We start from the raw sequence: 21096 nt of genomic DNA on the forward strand, positions 1-21096 counted from the left end.
GGGAGGTCCAGCTCATGAACCGACTCTCACACCCCAACATACTCAGGTAACCTCCAAGCCTCGACCAAGGTCAAGTCCCCAAAAAACATCTCTCTTCCTCATCATCCTCAGATCATCTTCATCACCGATCTGTGTAAAGTCAAGTGGATCTGTCCATAAAATACTATCTTGTGACTTCATCCTCTTTAAATCAAGTTTGTGTGTGTGTGTGTCTCCAGGTTTATAGGCGTGTGTGTCCACGAGGGACAGCTCCACGCCCTCACAGAGGTAAGACGCTCACACAACTGCAGCCCAACGCAACACACTGAGCAGCTTGTACAGTAAATGCAAAAGTTAAGCATGTGGAATCCATTTTATAAAACACTGAGGATTATTTTGATAATCGATTAATCTGCTAATGAATCAAATATTCATCCAGTCAGCAGTATTTGTATGTGTATGTACCAGATTCTGCCACTTTGATGGGCATCAGTTAAACCTAACAGCTTAAATATAATGTCAGCTATGGTGTCGTGAGTCAAAAAAACTCAAATCTGAATATTGCATCACATACGCACAATAATCCTACATTTTCTGTAGTTTGCTTGTCATTATTTCTTTGCTGATTTGGTATATAAGACAAAGAATAGTCCAGAATAGCTCAGTTATTATGGCTCAATTGGGGCTGGAAGCTTTGGAAGTGCAAAGTTTTGGATTTTAAAGTAAACAAACCTCTAATGCACTTCCTCTTTGTGAACTTTAAGAATCCTTTCAGATCCATAACCCATGAGGAAGGAAATAAAGCTGGAGATTTGTTTTTCCCCTAAAACTGCTGAACCGCTGCTTTTCTCAAACTGTTTACCAGCTTTGCCTCAATAACAGAATCATGTGGAAAATTGTAAAAAAAATTTGGATAGAGAAATTTCAGAAATCCAGTTCCTCCTCAGTGTGGCAGAGGTTAATGATCGACGCAGCAGATTTCAAAATGTTCTCCTTTCAACACTTTACCAGAAATGTCATTTTATTCGACAAAATATCTGGTTACCATGGAGACCTGCGTCGCTCCTGATCGTTTCTTTATATTATGTAAACAAACATTCTGTGGTTTACTGACCCGTCGGACAGATTAGAGGTCGGGCAGATCGCGACCTTTCACCCGCTTCCGTGTTATCAGGGGGTGACCTGGTGTCGCCGTGGTAACTAAGCAGCTCAACAGAAAAGGCAGGATAAAGGGGCGGAGGTGATGATTCTGTGTTAGTGGTGATGTCATGGTGTTTAGTGGTTTGAGGTAAAGCAGGTGTGGCATATGGGGTGCGTTCCAAACGGATTGATTAGAAACTAGAAAATGAAGTCATTGGAGTGATCAATGAATTAACAACAAAGACAAACTATAATCTGGCACAAACAGCTTCATGTTTTCTTCTGTCCCTTTGTGATGTTTCAGTATATAAACGGCGGCAACCTGGAGCAGCTGTTGGGCAGCGAGGTGTATCTGTCGTGGGGCGTGCGGCTCAACCTGGCGCTGGACATCGCCCGGGGGCTGCAGTACCTGCACAGCAAGGGCGTCTTCCACAGGGACCTCACCTCCAAGGTGACGACGCGCAAAATACACACGCATCAGCGCACATTCGTACACCTACACACCTACACACACACACACTCACACACACACACACACACACACACATCACTGATCTCCCACAGGGCTTTAGCTCCTGAGGCAGCAGTACATCGCGTGACTTTGTAAACAAAAGAAGCTCAGGCTGTGAGAAGTTGATGATATTTAGCTTTCTTTTATCCACAATCTGGTGCCGGTTGCAGATTCCAAGGCTTTGCAGGTGCGTCACAAATCTCACAGAGGCGTCAGAAGCGCCGGCATGGAGAAACAGAACATAAAGTTCAGCAGGGAGGGTTGTTGTTGTGGGTGCATGTGGGGTTAGGGACGTTTCAGACTTTCCCATATCATGAATTTATGACCTCTGGAGCCATAATCTGCTCCCTGTGCAGCTGTCTCACACGTTAACCTAAAGCACATGCTGGCTTTTATCTTTACATGCTGCAAATCTGAACCGCTTCCTCTCCTTAATCTGCCCGATAAGACAGTTTTAATGTTATCACAGCTGATCTGCCTGTGGTGAGCCGTCTGACACATCCATCACTATAACTATATAACTGTGTGTGTAAGGCAAACACAGTTATAGAGATGCATGCATACATACATACATACATACATACATGGATAGAAGATTATTAACATCATTATTGAGCAAATCGACTGACGTAGTGAATCACAATCCAATCGCCCCAAACACAGACACATGCAGCTGTAATAAACTGACATGTGTGACCTCTGACCCCCCCCTGCAGAACTGCCTGGTGCGCTGGGAGAGCGGCGTGTGCTCGGCTGTGGTTGGGGACTTTGGCCTGGCGGAGAAGATTCCAGATTACAGGTTTGGTTCATGACGACGCCTCCATCGACTCTCTGATTAGATAAGATGCTCTCGGTGCATCGTGTGTGTGTGTGCCTGTGTGCCTGTGTGTGTGGGGTGCAGATGGCGTGTTAAATGTTTCCTCTTGTCCGTCTGTTTTCTGAGACAGAAATCCAACGCCAAAGCCTGCGATGGTTTTTCCAAAGTATGCAAGCTCGTCTTCCCCCCCCCCCCCCCCACTCATTCTGCGGAACTAAACTATTAATAATCTCATCAGCCACCATTTCCAGGGGGAAGGAGTTTGTCGGGCGCACAGATGCACCAGTCTGACTCAGGTGGGCGCTGCCATGGCGACGCAACGCCGCTTCAGCCTTCATGCTGCCACTGTAACCCAGCCAGGTCACCATCATCATGGAAAGAGCTCACAAATTCTCAATCAACCCTCACAGCTCTGAAGTGATGGAGATCATCATGGAGTCGATCATGATATCATGATGCCCGACTGACCTCCTGATTACAAACTTCTTTCCCCTGTAAACGCTGCAGCAGCAGCAGGGCGGTGAATTGGCAGTGAGGTGTAGAATTGCATTGTGGGATGTGGAAAAAGAAATGCAGCAAGAGGCAGCAGCCAATATGTCAGCAGCTCCTACACACACACACACACACACACACACACACACACACACACACACACACACACACACACACATCCCATTAGCTCCTCTTCCTCCCCTAAGTTGTGTTTACTAAATGACTGCAGACTGACTGTTGGTGAGAGGGGACAGCTGTCACCCCAGCCGTGTGTGTGTGTGTGTGTGTGTGTGTGTGTGTGTGTGTGTGTGTGTGTGTGTGTGTGTGTGTGTGTGTGTGTGTGTGTGTGTGTGTGTGTGTGTGTGTGTGTGTGTGTGTGTGTGTGTGTGTGTGTGTGTGTGTGTGTGTGTGTGTGTGTGTGTGTGTGTGTGTGTGTGTGTGTGTGTGTGTGTGTGTGTCTTTACACAGACTTTTGTCCAAATCCATCAGATAAGAGGGAGGAAGAGAGAAATTAACCAAACCAAAGAGCACACTTGATATTTTATGTGTGTGTGTAGCAGCTGGCGAAGTGTGTTTCCGTCGCTTTCAATGGCCTGTTTGCTTTTTATTGGAGTCAAACAGGAGTGTATCCTGTGGAGGAGAATGTGTTATGGATGATGTTGACAACCCTTCTGTGTGCTTGTGTGTGTTTTTGTTGGAGCACTACCTCTGTGCTCCTGGCACGGAGGAGGAGGAGGAGATGAAGGAGGGTTAGGAAAGCATTCCAAATAAGGTCAAACTATTTCAGTCCTCCATCTCTCCCTCTTGGCCTTTGTACGTTCACTCTCTCGTCCTTTACTCTCCTATAATTCCCTCGCCATTATCACTCCACTGTTTTCCCTCTTTTCTCTTTTCTGTTGTCCACGTCTCCACATGATGTTTACATTGGGCGCGTGACTCTGTCCTCTCCCTCTCTCTCTCTCTATTTCGCTCTTCGTCCCTGTTCTTCTCGTGGCTGTGTTTACACTGGGAGCCATGGCCTCGGCTCCTCTCCTCTCTGTGTTTTTGCAGTGTCGCGGCCCACAGTACAGATAGCACAGAGAGGAAGTCGGCTGTGTGTGTGTGTGCGGGTGTGTGTGAGCGTGTGTGTGTGTGAGAGCAAGCACGTCGCTCTTGCACATTTTAGTCTTGTTCCTTCCTTTTTTGCACAGCTCAAATTGCACAACGATATCTCTGCCTAACTGAAACACTGCGGCGTCTTAGATACGGAGGATGCACACACACAAACACACACACACATACACACACACACACCGAGAGTGCTTGGTTTCACCCCTGTTGATTGGCCTTTGCAGGAATGAAATGGAGCGCGATGCCTCCCTGTTTGTGTCAAGGGGATAAAGTGAAAACATTTAGCATGTTTGAAGTTATAAATACACTTCTGGCTCCACCCAAAACCAGTTAACATGCAGATATTTAGCAGAATAACTGTATAATTTAACAGAATGGAGCTTCAACACGCAAGAATATTCAGTTAAACACCATGCAGGTCTCAGGTTTCCAGGTGAAATGGTGGAGTTGTTGCTCATCTCTCTCTTCTCCTCTCTGCAGCGACGGATCAGACCAGGAGCGTCTGGCTGTGGTTGGCTCCCCCTACTGGATGGCTCCGGAAGTGCTGAGGGGAGAAGTGTACAGTGAGAAGGTACGGACCGACGCCCTTCATCACATTTACCTGCCAAGAGTTCAAAGTCGACGCTGGGTGTGATGAAAGACTTAAACAAACCCACATAAAGCGATAAATATTCACTAAATAGTTTATTATGCTTCACGTTGGAATGTCAGTGATGTAATCGGTGGATTTATGGATACGAATCGCGCTGATCAAACAGGGAAAAAAGGAAGTGTTCGTGCGAAAGTCCTCTTCCATGTTGTTGTCTGTCCCGTGTCTCTTGTTGACGGTCTCGTCTCTCCGCAGGTGGACGTGTTTGCGTTCGGGATCATCCTCTGTGAGATGATAGCGAGGATACAGGCCGACCCTGAAATCCTCCCGCGCACCGCGGTACGCTGTCACCACACACTCATAACGCACGCAAACACCGCAACATCCTGTCAACAAGTGATATCAAATAATAGGAATAATGCAGAACTATCTAGTTATCTGCGGTGCCACCAGAGGGCGCTGGTGTTCACTTTCACTGGGACCAGGCGTGTTGCAATATTATATTATTATAATTATGTATTATTATTTATCGTCCATTTATTGTATTTATTTTCATTTTTTATGTATTCATTTAATACATAAAAAACAAAAACAATTCACGTCTATTAATGTGAGGAAATATGCTGACGTGCCTAAGACGTGATCCGTGTCTTCTGCCCCCTTGTGGCTGTATACCGGTGCAACAGGTTGAGCAGATTTCCCTAACATAAGACAAAATAACTGCTGATATTCGCCCAAATTTCCACTTTGACTTGATTGAAATTTGGAAATATTACATATGTATTCAATCACATCGAGGCATAATCTTACAACAATGCCGTCATTTTGCAGGCTGTGTCTTATGTTGTGTTAATGTACATTTCCCACAATGACTCCAGCTTCACTACTTTAAATCATGAGTAACTTAAAGTAGCTTGTAGAAAAGACAGATATGTTTACTGTTTGGTTCAGTCAAAGCACACAGATCCTCACTCCTCCTCCTCTTACTTTGTGCAGGACTTTGGTTTGGACATTGAGACGTTTCAGCAGATGGTTGGAGACTGTCCACCTGACTTCTTAGAACTGGCTGTCACCTGCTGTAATGTGAGCACAAACACACACACACACAGACACACACACACACACACACACACACACACACACACACACCATCTGACCTATGACAGGATTGTTTCATTTTGTCTGAACCTTTCCTGTTTCTTCCCTCCCAGATGAATGTGGAGCTCCGTCCATCCTTTTCTGAAATCGTAGCCGAGCTGGAGCAGAGACAGGCCGACGCGTCAAAGAAAGACAAGCTGAAGGTCAAAGGTGAGTCATCGTTTCCAGACATTTTTGTTTTCTCATCTACCACCAGTGGAGTGGGATTGACTGATGCTCTTCTTTTCCCCTCACAGTCGTTTCTCCAGATATCTTCCCCATGCGCAGGCGATCTCTCTGCCTCCTGTCCGACCCTCGTCTCTCCCGCAGCAAATCCGACATGCTCCATCCCCCGGCGACGCCCCCGTGTGTTACCCTGTCGCCTGCCGCTCGGGTCAACCCCTTCTCTCAGCGGGAAGACCTCAAGGGTGGCAAGATCAAGCTGTTCGACACTCCCAGCAAGTCTGTTATCTCCCTGACCTTCACGCTTCCTCCACCGCTGGACTCCTGCGACAGCCCATCTGACGCCGAGGGCGCCGACCCGCCCAGGAGGCACAGGCGCTGCCACTCGCTGCCGTGTACGCCGCCACCGCACCTGACGATGGCGCCGAACACCAGGCTGACCGAGGAGGAGTCCCTGTCTCACGCCGAAAGCGGTGAGATGGATGGAGTGAGCGAGGAGGAGGAAAGACTGCTCACAGGAGAAGAGGAGGGAGGGAAGAGTTTCGATCAGCTGGTGGGTGATTCAGGTCTCCCTCTGTCGCTGGATCTGATGGAGCAAGACAAGGAGGAGGAGGAGGAGGAGGAGGAGCAGCTCATGGACTGCACCAGCTCTCCGGACACACAGCACAGCTCTTCATCGCCGTACTCCAAACTCTCCTCCCCTCCGTCCCTCTCCTCCACTCCTTTCCAGCCCCCCTCCTCTCTCTTCCCAAACGGCTGGCGGTCGGCCATCTCCAGCGGGCCTCCCTGCCTGCCGCCACTCTCCCACCTGGAGAACAACAACGTGGTCATCAATCGACCTGTGGAATGGAGCACCGCCGCCGCCGCCAACAACAAGAATGGCTACCACTCGCCTCCCTGCGACCCCGCCGGCTCGTCGCCCTTTGGCTCCGGCAGCGGTCACTCTCTGGACCAGGAGGAGGTGATTTCCTGTCCTGGCTGCTGCCTGGCGGGACTCCGCTTCCCATCCATGTGTCTCCGAGCCCCGCCGCGCAGAAACCCCTACAAAAACCTCAACGGAGACCACGCGGCCTCCCACGGGCTGCTCTGTCCGCCCCCTAAGGGCCTCCAGCCCTCCCCTGCCCCCACGGCCGCCTCCACCCGCCTGGAGCCGGGCCTGGCCCTGCCCGGGGTGCAGACATAAGATGCAGCGGTCGGCGCCCCTGCACCAAAAAGCTCTGCTGTGGAAACGAGTTTGGCCTTCTTCTTTCGAATTTGCACAGTTTTCCCCCGCAGCAATACTCCCGCTTATTTTCCTAACGCGCCTTTCGGTGCAGAGAAGGCACAGCAGGGCGCCCTCCCCCCCCCTCCTATGATGAATTGAACAAACTCTTTTTTTCTTTCCTAAGCTGTGGGACCAACGCCGCACGTTGTTGAACGATGCCCTCTGCTGGGCCGAGGGTGTAACATCTTCCGTGCGGACCTGGCTGATGACGAGAAACGTTCCTAACTGTTCTGCATGTAAACACTGCAGTCTGTCCCGATCCCGTCCGTCCCCCAGAACGCAAAAGACTCTCCTGACTGATGATGCTGCAACCAGGAATGTTCATGCATAGTATTACTGTGGCGATGATGTTGATGTTTGGTGCTGTTTTGGATGAACGGGCAGTTTGGCTTTAAGGTGTATGGTGCACTGCGTGTGTGTGGCTGTGTGTGTGTGTGTGTGTGTGTGTGTGGCTGTGTGGCTGTGTGGCTGTGTGGCAGTGTCAGTGAGGTAGAGGAGTGTGTGCCGTGCACCGTTCTTATGACTCTTTTTGTTGCTGTACGGTCTCGGCCCTTATGGTTGCCTGGTTAAGCACTTCAACTGTATTACTGATGTTGTTAATAGTAAAGCAGTTTATTGTTATTACTTTTGAGAATGAGCGACGCTTCAGAGATGTACAGATTCTTATTATTTAAATACAGCATTGAATAAAAAGATAGAATGCAATGATGTTGGACGCCGTCTCTTTCAATGTGTGTTTGTCTTTTCCACACTTTGGGTTTTTGTCATGCAGCTCTCTCGACCTTTTAAGGTGGAAATGTGGGATAAACTGTGCAACAACATGTGGAAGCTCTCTCTTCTAGTCCACAGCGAGGCAGGATCACCTCCTCTTCCTCTATAAGCACATTACTAGGTCTTCGCTTGACAAAGTTGCCATGGTGATGCACATGTCTGGTTGGATGCTGCTGGGACGCCCATGTCTCACTGTGTCCCTGCTGATCACTGGTGAGTAGGTGAGTAAGTTGAGAGATCCTCTTCCCTTCAAAGCTGTCTCAGGTTTACGTTTTCCGTGTGTCCGTGCTGCCGAGTGTGAACAGAGTTGTGGCTTTGCTGTCTGGGTTTCATAAGATAAGATTATTATAAGTTTATTATCCCGAGGGAAATGACTGTGCAACAGTTACAGTACAGTGGAGAATGGCATGAAGGGTCGTCTGGTTTAGCCCGTTACACTGCAATGGAATCTCTGGACTTGAGCTGCCTCCTGCAGTGGGATTGTCCCCATGCCGACCCTAATGCCACCTACACCGTGCAGACAAAGACACAAGGGTAAGTGTCAGTGTGTTTGATACAGAGAGATGTGAGGTGGTGTAACATGAGACCAAACGGGTTTAATGTCTTCACAAGGGTCTCGTCTCTACAACATGATCCATCTGGACACACACACATGCCAATTTGCCCTTTGTGGATTTTGGAACATGCTCATTAGTGGAAACACCTCTGTAGGGATCAGACGGATACAAACTTGGGGCATGGTTTGGAAACACTTGTAGTAATCCTTTTATGTCACCGGGTGTCACTGTGTCCACAATTCTGGGAGAGGGTTATCTCAACTCAAACTTGTTTATTAACCTCCAGTTTTGAAGAGTTGATTGGAACATGTAGCATGTATATGTGTAACTCACAGCAGGTCCACTTTCCCCTATGTTACCCTCAGTGTGCTTATGGTGAACAAGGAATAGACTGAGCCTAACATTTCCTGATCCAGATGTCATCTCACAGCTGCTGTCAATGCTCCAACCCACAATTAGGTTCAGATCTTATCTATCAGAATGATTCATTTAATGTCACTCCGTCACATATGTGATTATATTCTTGAGGCGCTGAACAGTTTGAGTTTGAGTTTGAAGCCGAGTTAATTAGTTAAGCCAGTTGAATCATAGTTTGATGCCACAACAACACATTTTACTGAGAAAAAGTGAAGTTTGGTTTATGTAAGTTTTGTTGCTCTTTTGGTATTCTGAATGTTAGACTGCTTAATTACTAAAATACGATCGCGGTTATGAATGCATGTGTATTCCTTTCTCCCTCAGGATTGGAGGCTGGAGTGTAGAGCTGTTTGCAGGTTCCTACTTTAGGAACTTGGAGGACATTGAGGTTATAGAAAGGATCCTAACTGTGCCAACTGAAGAGGATGAATAATTAACTCTGTCATCATCTTATATTTCTTAGTAATTGTATATCTTCAAAGGTTAGAAGAATCTGCACTTCTGTCCATTATCTCCTCAGTCTGTGTGTTTAGGAACCTTCTTTTGTTTTCTGCTTCTTGTTCCACCTCACAGTCGTTACGGAAACGAACACACGCTCCTCCAGTTACAGAAACTCAACCCGAGCCTGCAGTGTGTGCTCCTTTTCAGAATCTTCTCTTTATAAGAATATCTTGCGCGCGTCTTCACAGCTAAAGTCGTTGTCACTGTTACTGGTTTTGTTCCGGTATTTGCCAGTGATCCAGTCTCTTGGGTTCCTCTGTCTGTGGTCTGTTGGGACGGTGGAACTGAAAAGAAACCCTCAACCTTTGGTTCAAACCGTGGTTCCAACGCTCTTCTTGAAGTGCCTTCTGCACCTGGATCATCTGAACTTCTGGGTCATGTGAGCTTGTGGTCTTGACCCATCGGTGTGGCCTCAGCACATTTCTCTTTTTCCCTAGTTAGCATCTAGGAGGAGGACGGGGTGAGCGACAACGTGGCTGTGATGTGAAACATATCAGCACATTCCTCTGGCTCCGGACTTCACCAGAACCTGATATGTGTCAGAATTGCAAATGAAGGGTAAATCGTTTATGTTACAGGTCCAAAAGGGAGACGCGGTTTCTCCGTATGTCCATATCTGCTTCTCGCTCTTTGTCTTCAGTCGTGTGGTCCAAACCATAAAAACAGGAAAGCATCCCAAAGTTCATAAACAAGAACTAAAAAAAGTTCCTGACCCCCCACATCTCCTTCCTCCTGAGCGATGACAGCATTTGTTTCTTCTTCTCATCGCTCCGAATGGTTCTGACTCACTGTTGCCCCATCAGGGGTTCGCAGCCTCGTGCCGCGGCTGATGGCTCATTGTGCCGTTCTGGAACATCTCGCTCTCCTGCCTTCTGTTTCGCTGGTGTTGCACTCTTTCCGCAACATTTGGGGGGAACGTTGTTTGTTTTCCAGAGTCCACAGAGACCTGGGGGGTTATCCAAAGCTCCACGCCGCCCGCACGCCAGCGCTCATGGCTTCTATTAATAAGCACAATGCTCGCAGTGTGGAGAAGTGATGGATGTTTGAAGCTAAATGCTGGCCTGTGTGTGGATGAGCATCAGAGCTAAGTCGCGATTCATTACGCAGTTTGCGGTAAATTAGCTTGAAAATGAATTTTGCTTACCCACCGATTATGTGTTTGTGTGTGTGTGTGTATATATATTGGCATTGTGATTTGGGGGAATTGTACAGGCCCTTTATCAATGAGGGGAGAAAATGAAATAAGCAAAAACCTTTTTGAGTATTTCTTGTTCAGCTTGTTCAGCAAACTTCATCTTCACTCAGCCGTCACTTATAAACGTCCTAAAAACAGAATAGCTAAATATAAATGACATACCTGCAGCATACCTACAAGATACAAGCTCTCTGAACAGAACAGGTCACAGGTCACGATGATCCAAGTGTACCGCATCGTACATCAAAGTATTAGCACAATAAAAAGTAGATCACTGGAACAGAGGCATAACATCCCCAAGATACAATACCTGCTGATATATGATGAAGGCAGCAGTGTCAGGACTCCTAAATAAGGGTTACTACACAATTAGGTAACTCTTCACCCTGTACTTTGGCTGCATGGCCTTGTTGTGTGAGACTCTGAAACACCAAACACCTTCAAACCCCGACAAGGACGTTCACCATTGAGCCCTACATGCGCAACCGGAAGCTCACATACACACGCATGGGGATGAAAACACAGATCAAGCAATGACACAGTGACAGAAGAAGCCACGTCCCTCAACCAGGGGACCAGGACAGGTGAGTATTGATTTCACCTTCGCAGCTCAGCCAATCAATGAATTACTTTCAGGTGTGAGTGGAGTGGAGCATGTGATGTAACCACCTGCTGTCAATACGGCGGAATTCATCAAAAGGCGCTGAGTTTGCAGTAAATAGTCTGATAAATGTCTAGTTTGCTTTCGTTAAGTGACTCACTGGAGTGACAGACGGCGAGTCCGTCAGCATGTTGTGCTGTAAAGGCATCACAAAGTCTCCAAACACAGCTGGTACACTTCCTCGTATCAACAGTCTTTTATTTGGCCATACATTTCATTCATACATTTAATAATTAATGTACATGATATATACATGTGCAAGCAAAGACACGCTGTCCTTGTTGTCGCCATCTTGCAGTAAAAGTTGGCAGTGCATTCTTGGCCTGTGTACAGTGTCATGGGGGGGGAGTTTGTGTTTGGGGTCCATGGCATCAGCCAGAGCCGCAAGAGCGCCTGTTCATCTACGCCAATACTGCAAACACACACACAAGACACACACACACTTTACATTACACTGCTTCTTACCCTCTTCCTCTCTCTCTCTCTCTCTCTCTCTCCTCTTGTGCACACTTACTTGGGCAAACTTGTGTAGATGTTCGACTACAGCAGCAAACAGAGCTCCTACGCTCTCGTCGATCAGCGTCTGCATGTAATGTACAGCCTCCTCGTCGGACAGGTCCAACCGGAACTTGTCCTGCACCTGGAGGGGGGAGGAAGGGGGAGGGAGGACTTATGAGTGTACTTAAAAGCTGCCTTGGTCAAACGCTACTTGGACCCATGAGGCTGACGACGCCCTTTACCTTCTTGACAGTCTTGTCAGGCTCCAGGGCGATGTCGGGGATGTTGGCGTCCACCATGAGAGAGAACAGATTCAGGATGAGGTTGGAGTATCTGAGGAGAGATACGATTGATCTCAGTGGTAGGATCATGGACTGACGTGCATGTGCGTGTGCGTGTGCGTGTGCGTGTGTGTGTTGTACCTCCTCAAGTGCAGGAAAGCCGTGTAGCACTGCTTCCTGAACTCCTGGTACTGCTCGCTCTGCATGCCTCCCATCCCCTCCACCATCTCCTTACTCAGCTTCATGGGCGGCGGCAGCGGTTTGGGGTCGCGGCCCAGGATGTAGCCGAAGTCCACGTGGAAGAGCTTCCCTGGACGGAGGGAGAAGAGGGTGTCAGTGCTACGTCAGCAACGTGAAACCTCAGCACTTTGTGGTCTTGATCTGCTGCATCCTCACCCGTCTTCGTCAGGAGCAGATTATCCAGGTGTCTGTCTCCAACGCCGAGGATGTACGTGATGACGCAGTAACCAGCTGGGAGGACGCAGGTGAAGAAACCACCACACATTGACCACCGGACATCACTTAAGTTTGCAGATCTAGATCGTTTAAGGAGACTCAAACCCACTCACCGCAGCTCTTGACGTAGGTGTCCATCACCTCTGAGCTGATGCCGTACGGTCCTTTCTCGCTGGGCGCGTGTTTCCTAAAGAAGCTCTGTGAATGGGAATAAACATCGGGAGTTGGTTCAGATGTTTGGTCAGATGCCGCCGCCTCACCCACATGGCGTCACGCTGGTGTCACTCTGCTCACCTGTATGTTGCCCTCAGTAGCCAGAACCTCAGCAACGGGGACGGACTGGACAAATTGCATAAAGCCTGAGAACGCAGACGTGGTTTAAGTTACGAGTCATGTTGGAAGATGTTAATGTGGAGAAACATTCTGGCTTTATTGTTTGTTGTTGTTGCTCTGACTATTAATGGAGTTGCTTATTTTCTATGAGTTGTCAGGTTCTCACCGTGTTTGGTGCTGGTGGCCAGAACTTTGTAAGGCGTCAACTTCAGGTCCAGGTTCTCTTTCCTCAACAGCTTCACACCAGACACAAGCATTCAAAGATGAAACCATTAGCATAAAGGGCTCAGCACATGGCAAGTGGAGGTGTGTGTGTGTGTGTGTGTGTGTGTGTGTGTGTGTGTGTGTGTGTGTGTGTGTGTGTGTGTGTGTGTGTGTGTTCTTACCTTGTCCATGAGTGAGATGATCTGCAGGATGAGCTGGTCCTGTCTCAGGTCGTCTCCGTGTTTGAAGATGACCGGGTACATGGCTCCGTCCTCAGCTTTGAAGATCAGCTTGGCTGGCATCAGAGCACTCTGACACACACACACACACACACACACACAGGACAGACAGACAGACAGACAGAGGGGAAAAGACCATTGTAATCTTCCAACATGGCACTTGCAGGATCCTTCAGATTCATGAGTTACTCGTCTGTTCTTCTTTGTACCTTGAAGAGCGTTGCCGTCTCAGGGACGATGCCTTTGATGCGGACCTGAGGCTCCAGAGGAAGAGGGATCGGCTCCATCTCGGACAGATTCACCTTCTCATTGTCGGCCAGCAGAGCCTGTAGACGCTCTGTCTGCACACACGTACACGAGGGACATACTGTTACTCTCCTGTGTGTGTGTGTGTGTGTGTGTGTGTGTGTGTGTGTGTGTGTGTGTGTGTGTGTGTGTGTGTGTGTGTGTGTGTGTGGTGTGTGTGTGTGTGTGTGTGTGTGTGTGTGTGTGGGGGTGTGTGTGTGTGAGTGTGAGTGAAGGCTGATACGGTTAAGTTTTCACATTCCGCTTACCTTCTTCTTGCGGTTGCCGCTCTCCCTCTGCACGGCTTTCATCAGCTGCACCAGTCTGTCCACGAAGGTCTGCTGGGCTGCCAGCAGTGAGCGCATCACCCTCACACTCTTATCACCCTGGAGACAGAAAGAGCGTGAGCATGGGAGGGAGCGAACAGAGACAGAGCAGCATCGAGAACACGTCGCTCAGCTCAGGACCTTGAGCAACGCCTGGCTAAACCTCCTCATCACGTTCAGGTACATCTCGTGGGTCTTTGGGTCTCTCTGCTGGGTGTCCTGGTCTTCACACTCTACGATCACATACCTGAGGAAGACGGGATGTTCTGTCAGACAGATGCACACACACACGCACATTTATCAGCCTGGGAGAAACGATGACCTCGCACTCACCAGTACAGGTAATTTGCGAGTGTAGAGTTCTTACAGGCGCGGGAGATGAGGAAGGTGCACAGGTCCTGCTACAGAAACACAGCGTCACATTTCACACACACACCACATAAAGCAAACTCCTCTGATTCCATCACCGTCCAGTCCGCTGCTCTTACCTCTGAACTCTCACTGTCAGCTCCTTCTTTGCCTTTCTGCGGCGTGGCACAGGGCCCGGACTGACCCGACAGGATCTGAGAGCTACACAAATACAAAACAAGGAAAAAGACCAAAAGCAGCAGAATAGATCAACTTCAACACAAACGGTGCTCGGATCCAGAGGCATTTCAGTTAAAACATCTGCGGGGGCCATTTTTCTCCGCTTCAGAGTCGATCCGCTCTGCATGCAGCTGCCTGGCCCGAGCTGCAGATCTGTAGCCAGCGACTTCATAATGCTGCGTGAAACCATAATAAACTGAGGCCGCCGTGCAGAAGAGCGGCGGAGTAAAAATAACCGAGGGCACAACAAACGTTCCAACTCTCTCGCTGTCACATTTCACAAAGACTTTGGAGTTTGAATGTGAGGAAACTTGACACTGGCCTTAAGGGTTCTTACTTCAGTCTGAGTTTGTGGCTGGTCGCGTTCGTAGCAGCGACTTACTAACAGGTTAATAAAGTGATGCGGCGGTTCCCCGTCTGAGCACTGACCTGTCCAGAGTGGACTCGTCTCCCAGGCCCTGGATGTCCCTCTTGCTGCCCGGCTCCAGGCCTCCCACGATGTCACTGAAGTTCTCGTATTTCAGTGCCTGGACCAGCTGCAGGAGGTACATCAGCAGGTCCTACAGGCAAAGGATGGGAGTGATTACTGAGGTGAGGTGAATGTTTTCCCCCCGTAGAATGTTTTTGTAATTATATTTGACTTTATAATTCTCCCAAAGCCTCTGGAACATTTCTTCCAGTGACACAACAAGTTCCACGGCCGCACCCAGACCCCCCTTCCACCGCCTACCTCGTCGTCTGCCTGCTGGAGGCGTGCCACGGCGTAGCGTCGCACCGTGGGGTTGGCGAACTGGGAGGAGAGCAGCTCCAGCGAGTCTTCAACGTCCATGGGCCTCCACTTCCCCAGCAGCTCCAGCGCCTGCTTGGCCTCCTGGGGCAGATCCCAGTTCACACACTTCAGGAACTTTGTCAGTGCCTGGAGCGAGAGGAGGATGAGGATGATGAGGAGGACCAGTCACATATAGGACATTATGGAGAGCAGAACAAACACACACGCACCTTCTCCTGTGTGGTGAGGTAGTATCTGAACTTCCACACCAGGTCCTGTTCCTCAGAGCTCAGCAGTTTGGTGGGTGGATAGCTCACGATGATCTGTTGGCACACACACGAAGAGTTTTCCAAATGGCGGCGATTGAAGCGCGTGCGAGTTGCAGGGAGAAGGGAAGACAAACACAGCTGCGAGGGCGAGGTCCATATAAGGACAGCTTTGTCTCCACATCGTCCCTCAGAACAGCAGCTTTGATCCCCAACAATCAAAGCCTTTGAGCAGAACATCCAGAGAAAAGCTCCCCGAGTGTTTATATGTCACCTTTCAAACATTTAGCTCAGGAAAAGCACACACTAACACACACACACACACACACACACACACACACACACACACACACACACACACACACACACACACACACACACACACACGCAGCGCTAAACACGTTCATTCAGGTACTTGGGTGTTAAAGGCACTCCCACTATATTAGACTCGGCTATATTAAACCAAGTGTTTTCGGCCATTTTGAGGAGCTACTTTTAACAGGAAGTGGTTACTGACATTGAGCTGGTCCCGTGTGGCGGCGTTGGGCTTCAGGTCGTGATCTGAGGGGCCACTGCGGAGGCTACGGGCCAGTTTGTGATGCTTGCTCTCCACCAGGTTCTCCTGCAGCCCGACAGTGAAGTTACCATGCAAGATGTTTATATACATATGATAAACACAGTGTCTGTCTCTGTGTGTGTGTGTGTGTGTGTGTGTGTGTGTGTGTGTGTGTGTGTGTGTGTGTGTGTGTGTGTGTGTGTGTGTCTGTCTGTGTGTCTTACCATCCCCATCTGTGGGTCAGGTACCTTGACAATGTCGCAGCTGGTGAGAACAGGCGACGTATCGTCTCCGTCCTGAATAGAGTAGTAAATAGTAGTGGTAAGTACTAGTAGAAATAGTAGTAGTAAGTAAAATGCATCAATCAACGAACCAGCTGCCACCGTTCCTGTCTCCAGTTTAAATGCAGATAAATATGTGTCAAAACCTTTTCAAAGTAGACGATGCTGTACTCCTTGTCGTTGGTTTTGACGCGAGGAAACTCCACCATGAGGTACATGAAGTTGGAACTCCGCTTCTCACTCTGAGGGAACACGGGAGGCAGGGAACATGCGGCTGAGACGAGTGGAGAGCAAGATGGCCGACACGAGGCGGACAAACTCTGGCCCTCCTCATGAAGGTTACATCATCCGAGGCCAAACTGAATCCACCGCTTCTTCTCTCACGCATACTCACCTCGTTGATCATCTCGATTTCCCTGAAGGTCAGACGGTCCAGCCAGTCCACCTTCACCATGTGACCCTGCCGATGTGCCTTCGTCAGCTGCATGAAGAAGAGGAGGAGGAGGAGGAGGAGGAAGATGGACAACGGAGAAACACAGGGAGAGAAAAGCACCAAAGAAATGAGTCAAATACAGAAGTTAGGGTGGCAGAACCGTGGTGAGTTTCTGGCCAATCATGCAGCAGACCAATCAAACATCAGCAGTCACACTCAGCAGCCAATCCAGCGAGGGCGTGGGACACGTGAGCCATGAGGGCGTAAACAAGAAGCGGGTTAGAGTTAGTGTTCACTCAGATACATTCACAGCTAAGCTACTTTGACTAAACTCACAATTAGTGAGGAAACAACCAGCTTGTTTACAAATGGAGTTATTCAAGCCTCTCAGCGTAAACTCTGCTCCCCGGCGCCCCCTGCCAGACACGCCAAGAAGCTGCTATGGATACGCTAACGTTACAAACGTTTTCTGTCATCTACTCACAGGTACAGTCCATGCACACGCACGCACGCACGCACGCACGCACGCACGCACACGTACAAAAAGTACACTAATGTCAAGCTGCTGCGGAAAACTGTGTGTGTGTGTGTGTGTGATGCGTTCAAGAACACAGCCGTACACCTGGACAAACAAGTGTTGACGTGAGGCCCGAGTCAAAGTGTATCACCTGTTACACCAGAGAGATGAAAATACGGGGCTGTATCTGCAATACATTTGGACTAAGACCTTTGACACACACACACACACATACACACACACACACACACACACATTCAGCATTCCCAGCGCTCCCTCCTTCGCTTGTACTCACATCACCGAGTACCTCGAGGTCAGGGCCCTGGAACAGACATTCGTTTAAAAAAGGCATTCTTCTCTTGCTCTCACACACCTGACCCTCTCTCATTCTATCCTGCATCAGCACACCACTGCCACCTCCCTATGAGAGGAAACACTAAACACACACACACACACACAGACGCACGCACACACCTTAGCGAGCCTGCCCATCTGGTCCTCTGTCAGGCTGCTGCTGGTGCGTCCCGGTGTGGACGTGGGCTCTCCTCCGTCCCCCCTCACGCCCGGCCACACCTTCAGGTCGTGCATCCCTTGCCGGAACATTCTGAATCAGGACAGGGCAGAATAGATTGAGGACAGAGGATGGGTGTGACGCGTCCAACAAGACCTAGAGCCTCGGAATTCACCGAGATGTTTTTATGTTTCTAACGCTGCATTACGTGAAGCCAAAGCTTTCACCTTCGTACAGCAAAAAGCCACAAGATTGACAGACTGACCCGTATTTGCCGAACAGGGTGACGGTGGTTCCTCCGACGGGCACGGCCTCGCCCGGCCCATAGATGTCCCACACGGTGAGAGCAACCTGGGCACTCTGAGGAAGGTCCGGGTACTTGACCGGCAGCCGCAGCCACTCGTTCCAGCTGCACGGGCGGGTGAGGGAGGTAGAGCGAAAAGAGGGAAATATCAGCACAACACATCAGCACAAGATGACAAAGGCGCTCCAACAGATGTAGCCTGGGACTCACTTCCATCGTGTGCTGAATGCCTTGTAGGATGTACGAACAGGCAGAGCGAGGGGCTTTCCCTCAGCAAACACCTGACATGTGACGTAGAGGTCCGAACAGTTTTCTTGGTAGAGTCCAGAGAACCTCAGCATGGGGTCCTCCAGCAGGGCCTTGTAGCTCTTCTGCTCCCGCTTTCCCTCCAAACTGCCTCTGAAACACGAAGGGAGGAGGAAGTTAGCAAGAGTCAGCTCATAAAAGAGGAAGTTTTGCTCAATGGAGACATCTTGACTGTTATTGTAAAAGATCCCATCCTTATTAAATGTCTTCTTTCTGCTTCCCTGAGACTTTGAACACGTGCTGTATTTATATAATTGTTATAGAACTCAAGACTACCCATGTGTATTTTGTGAATTGCTGACACTGTGAGTCTAGATGACAAACCTCAGTCTGGTCATGAGAGGGGCTGTGATTGATTATTTCTAGTTTAATCTAATAAAAAACCTCATGACATGTGTGCACATGATATCGATAATGGGAAGGTTGTTCCTTCAAATTAAGAGTCCGCGCCAGGCACATGGGGCCTGAGTCATGGTGTATAAAGCAGCCAGACATGGACAAGTCAATGTATTAGAATGGACTCGTAGACAAAACTAGTCAAATTGAACCGTTCATTTATTTAATCACTTATTAATAAGAAATAAACATTTTCACGTTCTTAACCAATTTCATTTTGATTTAATGGCTGTTTCGAACCGCTACAATCATCCATTCGGAGCAGGAAATGTGAAGAAAAAATTAAACATCTAAATGTGTGAACCAAAGGAAAAGAAAAACACACACGCGCGCGCTAGCATTAGTTACACATCCTGTCAAGTCACAAGATGGATTAGTTGGGACCATATGACACAAACAGGCGTAGAGTGCAAAACTTACATTTTAAGTTGAACGTTTATGTCCAAGTCACAGCTGTAGGCATAGTTAAATTTGTCGGTGTCCATCTTCCGACGGGTAAATACTGTTTTACCTCAAACCGAAGGACTTCCACATGAAATCTCCGACGGTAACGTGAGACTGTGTGAGCGGCTGTGTTATCGACAAGGCCTCGGACCGGTGCGAAAACACTCCTGGAAGCCCAACTTCAACTCCGTACACACGAATGAGACGCTGAATTAGCCTCCAGACAAGTTAAAATATAACTTTAAAGGCTTGCGTTCCCGGCAAAGACATTATTTGATCGAGTCTCTCGCCGGGCATGATTTGATGTTTTTGATAGCTGCACAACAACACAGCTGCTGTCTGAAGCTAGTCAGACTAAAGCAGCCGATGATCGAAGCACTGCGCCCGAAATAACGGCTCTATCGATCAGAGTGTCGTGGATCGATTTGCTTTGTCTGGAGAGGCAGAAGAGGAAGTAGATAAAGAGGTGGGGCCTCAGTGTGCTCAATAAAGGAGTAGTTCGCCCCGAAACCATACATTCGCCGAACGAAAAAGCTCTTTTGGGAAATCTTTCAAGTTCCTTATGAACAACAACGTTAACCGACGATGTGATGCATTGTCATTCTCATTTTGTTAGTCAATGAACTGTAAAAAAAATAAAAGAATGTAGGAACCAATCCTTTTTAGTGCCACACAGATTTGTTGCAATACTGTAATACATGTTTTTCTCAATTATGACAAAATAAAATTTCCATTCTCCATTACTTTGTTTTATTCAACCCATGGACAAAAACATCAATCTCTAATAGAATTGTTTGACTGAAGTAGTTTTCACCACTATTTCATTTCCATCTACAGACATCGGGCCTTGTCCTAGTCCTAGTCCTGGTTATTTACAATAACTCACATACATCACCATTGACACTTTTCATTATTCAAACAACCACATGTTCACAGTTCACAATAAAAATTGTTCACATTGTGATCTACCAAGTATGATTCCATGATGACAGCTTTGTGAACTTTCAAACAGTACAGACATTTCCAGATTAAAATGCACTTGTCACTAGTAAAGTGCACATCCGTGAAAGGACAGCAGGCGTGACAGGAAAATCCTCATCTCTTTTTCGACAACACTGACGACAGCCAGTTGTCAAATAATGGTGTGAGCTCATCTTCAGTGTAATTGAATGGGGCCCATAAGCTCTGAAGAGGGCGTCGCCTACATGCGAACTTATGGAAGAACATCTGCCATCAGAATTGCTCCCATTCTCTGAAGCAGTGAAATGAAATGTATAATACACAAGCAAATAATGGGTAAATGATAATTACTTTATTCTTGGTATTTATTGTTACTTGTTTATTGCTCATGGTAATGACAAAAGTCCTTGAACAGCATTAACTCATCACAGTAATAGTGCATAGAGGCAACGGTGAGTCATACATTTCTGAATGACTGTGGTAGCACCCCTGGCTGATTGTGGAGACCTATCAACACCCACTAATGTGGGGGTCCCAGAGAAAATCACGTAAAACTGCACATTGTGAGGCCCCGGGGTCTCCTGTGAGAAGCTTGAGAAGATTTTTCCAATGATCTCGCACCTCAAACTTCAGATAGTCCACGAATGGAAGGAGATGAGCTAATACTTCTGTTCTGTGCCAGAGTGTTACTGCCCTGCATTGTCAGGTCAGGTAACATGTTCATTTTTGTGACATTTTATTTTTTTCAGGTCTGCCCCATAACAGTGTTTATTTACCTACTGATAACAATCAAGGGGCTGTTAGTTTTAGTTGTTTTAA

At 48.2% G+C, this 21096-nt stretch overlaps 2 protein-coding genes across 3 annotated transcripts in view; one reads left to right on the forward strand and one right to left on the reverse strand.

Annotated features, from left to right (window-relative positions):
• The window catches only part of tesk1b (testis associated actin remodelling kinase 1b), a 15440-nt gene extending 7519 nt beyond the window's left edge, over positions 1-7921 (forward strand). Inside the window, exons 2-10 of the mRNA XM_076160817.1 lie at positions 1-46; positions 219-267; positions 1424-1570; positions 2347-2429; positions 4530-4620; positions 4894-4977; positions 5635-5721; positions 5850-5946; positions 6033-7921. The exon at positions 1-46 is cut by the window's left edge and continues 76 nt beyond it. Of these exons, the coding sequence (XP_076016932.1) occupies positions 1-46; positions 219-267; positions 1424-1570; positions 2347-2429; positions 4530-4620; positions 4894-4977; positions 5635-5721; positions 5850-5946; positions 6033-7141 (1793 nt within the window). The 3' untranslated portion in view covers positions 7142-7921. The remainder of the gene's footprint in view (positions 47-218; positions 268-1423; positions 1571-2346; positions 2430-4529; positions 4621-4893; positions 4978-5634; positions 5722-5849; positions 5947-6032) is intronic.
• A 3575-nt stretch (positions 7922-11496) lies between these two features.
• On the reverse strand, positions 11497-19667 carry pik3c3 (phosphatidylinositol 3-kinase, catalytic subunit type 3). Of its 2 annotated transcripts, none has more exons than XM_076161483.1 (25): positions 19294-19667; positions 18382-18570; positions 18133-18276; positions 17831-17960; positions 16801-16887; positions 16553-16648; positions 16350-16421; positions 16087-16191; positions 15534-15626; positions 15265-15450; positions 14964-15094; positions 14435-14516; positions 14280-14344; positions 14088-14193; positions 13890-14006; positions 13545-13676; positions 13279-13407; positions 13059-13128; positions 12854-12918; positions 12673-12757; positions 12500-12574; positions 12245-12413; positions 12065-12155; positions 11839-11964; positions 11497-11736 (listed from the first exon to the last, which is right to left on the reverse strand). In XM_076161483.1, exons 1-25 carry the CDS (start codon positions 19356-19358, stop codon positions 11722-11724), a joined length of 2625 nt encoding a protein of 874 aa, XP_076017598.1. In that variant the 5' UTR covers positions 19359-19667; the 3' UTR covers positions 11497-11721. The 2 variants fall into 2 exon arrangements, with proteins under 2 accessions (XP_076017598.1, XP_076017597.1); XM_076161482.1 differs by having other exon boundaries at positions 14280-14347.
• Between the last annotated feature and the right edge of the window lie 1429 nt (positions 19668-21096).

The sequence above is a fragment of the Genypterus blacodes genome, unplaced genomic scaffold, assembly GCF_046128005.1.
Source record: "Genypterus blacodes isolate CSIRO-AG114 ecotype Tasmania unplaced genomic scaffold, CSIRO-AGI_Gbla_v1 ptg000011l_1, whole genome shotgun sequence".
NCBI classification, from domain to species: Eukaryota; Metazoa; Chordata; class Actinopteri; order Ophidiiformes; family Ophidiidae; genus Genypterus; species Genypterus blacodes.